At 33.5% G+C, this 6064-nt stretch overlaps 1 protein-coding gene across 1 annotated transcript; it reads left to right on the top strand.

Annotated features, from left to right (window-relative positions):
• The first annotated feature begins 846 nt into the window (after window positions 1-846).
• On the top strand, window positions 847-1176 carry LOC141695545 (putative mitochondrial protein AtMg00820). Its single transcript, XM_074499784.1, has one exon. It carries the CDS (start codon window positions 847-849, stop codon window positions 1174-1176), a length of 330 nt encoding a protein of 109 aa, XP_074355885.1.
• The last annotated feature ends 4888 nt before the right edge of the window (window positions 1177-6064 follow it).

Genomic DNA, 6064 nt, shown 5'->3' with positions numbered 1-6064 from the left:
CTACATACTTCACAAAAAGTGCAACTCTTACAAACAAGCGTGGCAGGACACAATTTGAGATGGTAAAGGGAAAGAAGCAAAATTTAAAGTAATTTCACAATTTTAGCGGCAAGTGCTTTGTTCTTAAAATTCATCCTGAATAGCTTACAAAATTTGAAAAGCTGGTGAACGAATTTTTGTTGGATATCCACTGTCAATAAAATCCTTCAGAGTTTACAATTTGAGAACAAGAGTGATCATAAAATCTATTTATGTATCTTTTGATGACAAGAAGATCACAGGATTAGAAGATAAGGATGATTATGAAGAATTGAGATTTGAAAATGAAGTTCCATATTCTGAACAGCTAAATCCTGATGAACTGACAAACTCTGATATTGCAAATCCTAATATCACTTTAAACACGGATGAGGCATTTGTCAATGGAAATATTGAAGCACATGTTGAGGGGGAGCAACATGATTGACATCAAGATTCAAGTGATTCAAATTAAGAAACATCAGTAAATACTTTATCAGACTCTGATTCCTCAAATACTGATGAAGAAAATACTGATAACTATGGAAGTACTGATTCAGGGGGAGCTTCGGGTAATAATGATGGTACACAAAAAGTAAAAATAGAGACTTCATAGATCAAGGGGGATGATCTACTTCAATATGTCAATTTCCTTCTGCAAGAAAATGGACTAAGTCATACACTCCTGACTTAATCATTGGAAATCCTGATTGTTGTGTCAAGACAGGGAAAGACACTCAATATGAATATCTTTATCATTCCTTTCTATCTCAAACTGAACCTAAGAAATTGGATGAAGCTCTTCAAGATGCTAAAAGGATCACAATAATGCAGGATGAGCTTAATGAATTTGAAAGGAACAAAGTCTGGGCATTAGTACCAAGACCAAAAGGTAAATTAGTAATTGGTACTAAATGGGTGTTCAGAAATAAGACTGACAGTGAGTGCATTGTTACAAGAAATAAAGCAAGGTTGGTTACAAAGGGTTATTCTCAAAAAGAAAGCATTGACTATGATGAGACTATTGCTTCAGTTGTAAGACTTGAGGCCATCAAATTTTTTTTGGCTTCTGTTGCTCACATGAAATTCAAGGTATTCCAAATGGATGTAAAGAGAGCATTTCTAAATGGTGAACTTGATGCGGAATTTTATGTTTAATAGCCTCCAGGGTTCATATCCAAAATATCCAATCATGTCTACAAATTGGATAAAGCACTCTATAGACTAAAGCAAGCTCCAAGAGCATGGTATGAAACACTTGCTCAATTTCTGTTGGAAAGTGGTTTCAAAAAAGGTACCATTAATAAAACCTTATTTTCTAAGTATCATAGTAAGGAATTGTTATTAGTTTAGATTTATATTGATGATATCAGTTTTGGGTCTACTAATGATGAACTCTGTAATCATGATGATAAAATTAAGTTATTTTCTGAGATTACAAGTGAAGCAAACTGAAGAAGGGATTTTCATTAATCAAGCTAAACATACCAAGAATCTACTTAAAAGGTTTGGAATACAAGATAGTTCAACTACTACAACTCCCATGGCCATAGCAACCAACTTAGATTTAAATATTGGTTCATCAGTAGATATTACTAATTATAGAGGTATGATAGGATTACTCTTAAATTTAACCGCTAATTGACGTGATATCATGTATGTTACCTTTCTGTGTGTAAGGTTCCATGCTGATCCAAGGGAACCACATATATTAGCTGTGAAAAGAATTTTTAAATATCTCAAAGGAACCATAAATCTTGGATTATGGTATCCTAAAGATTTAGATTTTAAGCTGATTGGATATTCAGATGCTGATTGTGCAGGATGCCAAACAGAAAAGAAAAGCACTTCAGGATGCTACCAATTTCTTGGTGGTAGATTGGTTTCTTGGTTTAGTAAGAAACAAAAGTCAATTTCCAGTTTAACTGTAGAAGCTGAGTACATTGATGTAGGAAGCTGTTGTGCACAAATTCTTTGGATGAGGAATCAGTTACCGGATTATGGTTTAGAGTATTCTAAAATTCCTTTATTTTGTGATAATCAAAGTGCTATTGGAATGACAGGAAATCCAGTACATCACTCAATGACAAAGCACATCACTATAAGATACCATTTCATGAGGGAACATGTGATGGATGGTATAGTGGAATTGCACTTTATGCTTACATTTTAGCAATTAACAGATATCTTCATTAAACCACTCTATGAAGCTACATTTACAATATTGGTGAATGAGTTGGGAATAATCTCAGGATATTCTCAAATACTGATGAATGAATTGTGTTCTGTAACAGGCATATGAATTCAGAGTTTGATATCCTTTTCTAAGTATCAGTATTTCTTAAATTCTAATAATTTTGTTAAACACTGGTGCCATGTATTAATGTTATTTATCATATGAAATTCAAATAGAGTGTTCAATTCTGGAAATGTGCTCTCTAAAGTAGTTGCATGAATAAACTTTGATGATGTGATTGTTTGATAAACTCTGACAATATTAGGTTAAATACTGTTACTAGTCTAACTCTCATTGACTATTACATACTGGTGATTTTTGAATTTATTCAAAAGTATCTAAGTCAGTATTTTATTTAAAATAGTAACTGTGATTTAGTGGCTAATTTTATGAAATAATTAAAATTTGCATGGTTGGTAGCATGTGTTTAGGAAAAATATTTCAGTAATTACAACACATTACCTTGTGTAACTATGCACGTCTTTACTTCTCATAATTAGCTGTTTCATGTTTATTTATTGAGAAATAAGACCGTGCCACATGTCCCACTAAAGTGAACCGTTTGTAAGTAAAAGAGTACTGAGATATACAAAATCAATTGTTGATTTTAAAATATCATTTTATCTTTACTCAAACTCTTTTACTCTCATACTTTTTCTTCTCTCACGTTTAAACTCTAATACCCTAATCAGTTTTTAAGCTTTTTCCTTAAACGGTTCACTATGACTTCTTCAGTTACTACTAAGGCTTTCAACTATGATAGTGCAAAGTTTGTTCCTAACAATTATGCAGCTATTCTGGACAAAACTAGTGTTCATTTAGACTACTATATATTTCAGTATTTGCTAGCTGCAAATGAGATTGGGTATGCCCTTACTAACCCTACTGTTATATCTGAAAACAATGTTCTTGCTTTGTGGAGGACATGGGTTAATGATGATGGAGGTGAGAACGATACTCTGAGTATCATTTTGAATTTAATGGTGAAATAAGGATCATAAAACTTCAAACTATTCTGGAAGCTCTTCATATACCCACTCATCAATCGTACACTACGTTCATTGGTGATGCTGAAATGAGAAGATTCTTCACAAAAATTGGGTGTGGTAAATAAATGAAGAATATGGGACAATTGAAAAGGCTAGGGCTTCAAAAGAAGTGGAACTTCTATTTTGACTACATCACTAGGGCTTTCAACATTAAGTGCACAAATTTCGATGCACTTCCTATGATGTCACAACATATTGGGTACTATCTGATTCATAACTGTAACTATGATTTTAGTATAATAGTTTTTATTTTATAGGGGATATATTAAAAACCGATGCAAATGTAGTGTACTATGCTAGATTTTGTCAACTTATATTTAATCACTGTTTTCCCGATACCTCAATCCCTGCTAATCAAATTATATCAGTGTGTAAGCTAACCAAAAGAGCTTTCTCTGATTTAATTTCTAATGATAAAGAGAGGACTGCTCTTGCACCTCTAAGGATTCCAGTTTCTGTCAGGGACTTGGTAATTGCAAGGATCATTGAGACGCACAACAAAATGTACAAAGAGCTAAGCTACACGCAATCACTAGGGAACCCTCCTTTAGCTAACCCAAGCTCTACAACCAAACAAAAAAACAAACACAAGCCCCCTCATGTTTCTCACAAAAGGCATCTATTATAAAAACAAAAAAGGCAGAAAAGTCGGATGTTCCTCAAGGATCAGGACTTAGGCCTTCTCAGAAACCACAATCCAAAATTACTGAGAAGAAAGGTGAAAAGCAACCCCAAATCTTTCAATTTCTTAAAACTTCTACCACTCCTAAAAGAAAGTTTTTGGATGCTATATCAGACTCTAATGAAGAAGACAATGCTCCTCTTGCATCAAAATTTACAAATATAAAGTCTTAATCAATAACAACTGGCCAGGGTTCCTTTAAGAAGGCCAAGCTGATAAAAACTGATGATAAACAGGGCACAACAGTATCACAAAAATAGCCAATGAGTCATAAGGATGTGACAAATGCTGACGCTCCTGTCACAATCTCTGATTCCACTGTCAAGCACAAAAGAAAAGTGAAAGAGGTTACTCATGAGTAAGTGGAAATGATTTATAAAAGATTGAGGAAGAAAAGCCATGTTTCAGCAAAAGAGAGAATAACTGAATTTTATTTGGATCAAGAACAAAAGATTATGTAACTCAAAGGGATGCAGCATCAACAACTGATCCAGTCCCACAAGAACCTTCAACAAAGGATTGGAGAAGACTTAGATGCTGATGTTGGTAGTGGTGAAGGTCTATTTGCAGATGCTGATAATCCAGTAAAGTCTGATGCTGCACCAAACTCTCCACTTGTAGCACATGAGGACTTTGTGACTATTTCTGAAGACATTTAAGAAGAGAGCCCACAAGAACCTTCTGAAACAACTCAAGATACTTCTGCTATAGCAGTTCTGCTTATTCCTCCAAAGATTTATAAAATCAAGCCTCTCAGAACTGTAGTTTTTGATGCTGATCTAACTGGAGTGGAAATGCTGGTTGATGAAGCTGGACAAATTCACAATACTATACATACTGATGCAGTTCTTGAAGTTCAGCCTATCTTTTCCATGCCAGAGGATGCTCCAACTACAACTGCACAAGGTATAAATTCTGATCCTTCATTGTCAACATTTACTTTAAATACTGATACATTATCTAAGTTTAATGTTTCCTTAAAGTCTGATGGGACGACCATGGACAGTCCTTTTTCTAGGGATACCCCTGTCCATGTGACCATATACAACTCTTCTCATCCACCTGTTAAATCTGTAGGACAAACTTTTCTGAGCTTTTCATGTGAGATTGAGGGAAAAGATTTAGAGAAACACATAAATCTGGAGGGGAAGGATCCTTACTTGGAAAAAAGGAGAGGTAGTTGAGGGAAATGATTTAGTTGATCTTACTGAGAAAAATCTAACTCTCAAAAGTCAAGATCTGAGTGATGTGAGAAGTAGTGAGACCAATTTAAAAGAACATAGATATTTAAGTGCTTACTTGTTTCCTTTTGCGGGTCCTCAGAATATACCAGAAACAAATATTGTTTTGCAGCCTGTAGACCCTCAAAAAAACTCTGTTGTATCTTCTGCAAGTACTGATATTTTACCTGAAGGTATAAATACTAATTTTATCCTGAGTCCACTCCTATTTATACACCATCCATTGTGACAATCCTTGTTATGAGTGAGGTAGTACAACAGTCCATTCATACTTCTATCCCATCCTTAACTTTCCCTGTTCCTGTTGAAGTTGAAGTTGTAGAACAGTTTACTTCTGCATCTCCAGCTCAATCAACTAGGACTGAGATATTAGAGCTAATGTGTCTAATATTATTATATTTTGTTGGTATAATGTTTCTCGAGTTAAAATAAAATAATACTATTGAAGCATGCTAAAATAAAAATAATGATACTATTCATCCAGGATAAAATTAAATTATACAGTTGATCCAAACTAAAAAAAATAAAATCAAAATATTATTTGACCAACTATAATAATATCCTTCCGGGTTTAAACAAAATTATCCTATCGATCCGAGTTTAAAAAATTTACAAGATTTGGTCGTTGTAATGAATTTAGGGTTAAAACAAAATAATGTAAACTATTAATTCAAAGATGAAGAGGAGTAAATATCATAATAAACATGATTTGTATATTAAATCATGTCATTTAGAATATTAAATTAACAAATTCAAAAATAATTTCAGATTCAAATTTTTTAAAAAAATTATGTAATATTATAAAAAGCCCGTAAACAACACGAGTTTTAAGCTAGTT

This window comes from Apium graveolens, chromosome 2 (assembly GCF_009905375.1).
Source record: "Apium graveolens cultivar Ventura chromosome 2, ASM990537v1, whole genome shotgun sequence".
In the NCBI taxonomy this organism is placed as follows: domain Eukaryota; kingdom Viridiplantae; phylum Streptophyta; class Magnoliopsida; order Apiales; family Apiaceae; genus Apium; species Apium graveolens.
This window is presented reverse-complemented; position numbering and strand designations above follow the sequence as displayed.

Bases quoted from the DNA above. Each gene is read 5' to 3' on its own strand.
- LOC141695545 (XM_074499784.1), top strand. From the start codon at position 847: ATGCAGGATGAGCTTAATGAATTTGAAAGGAACAAAGTCTGGGCATTA.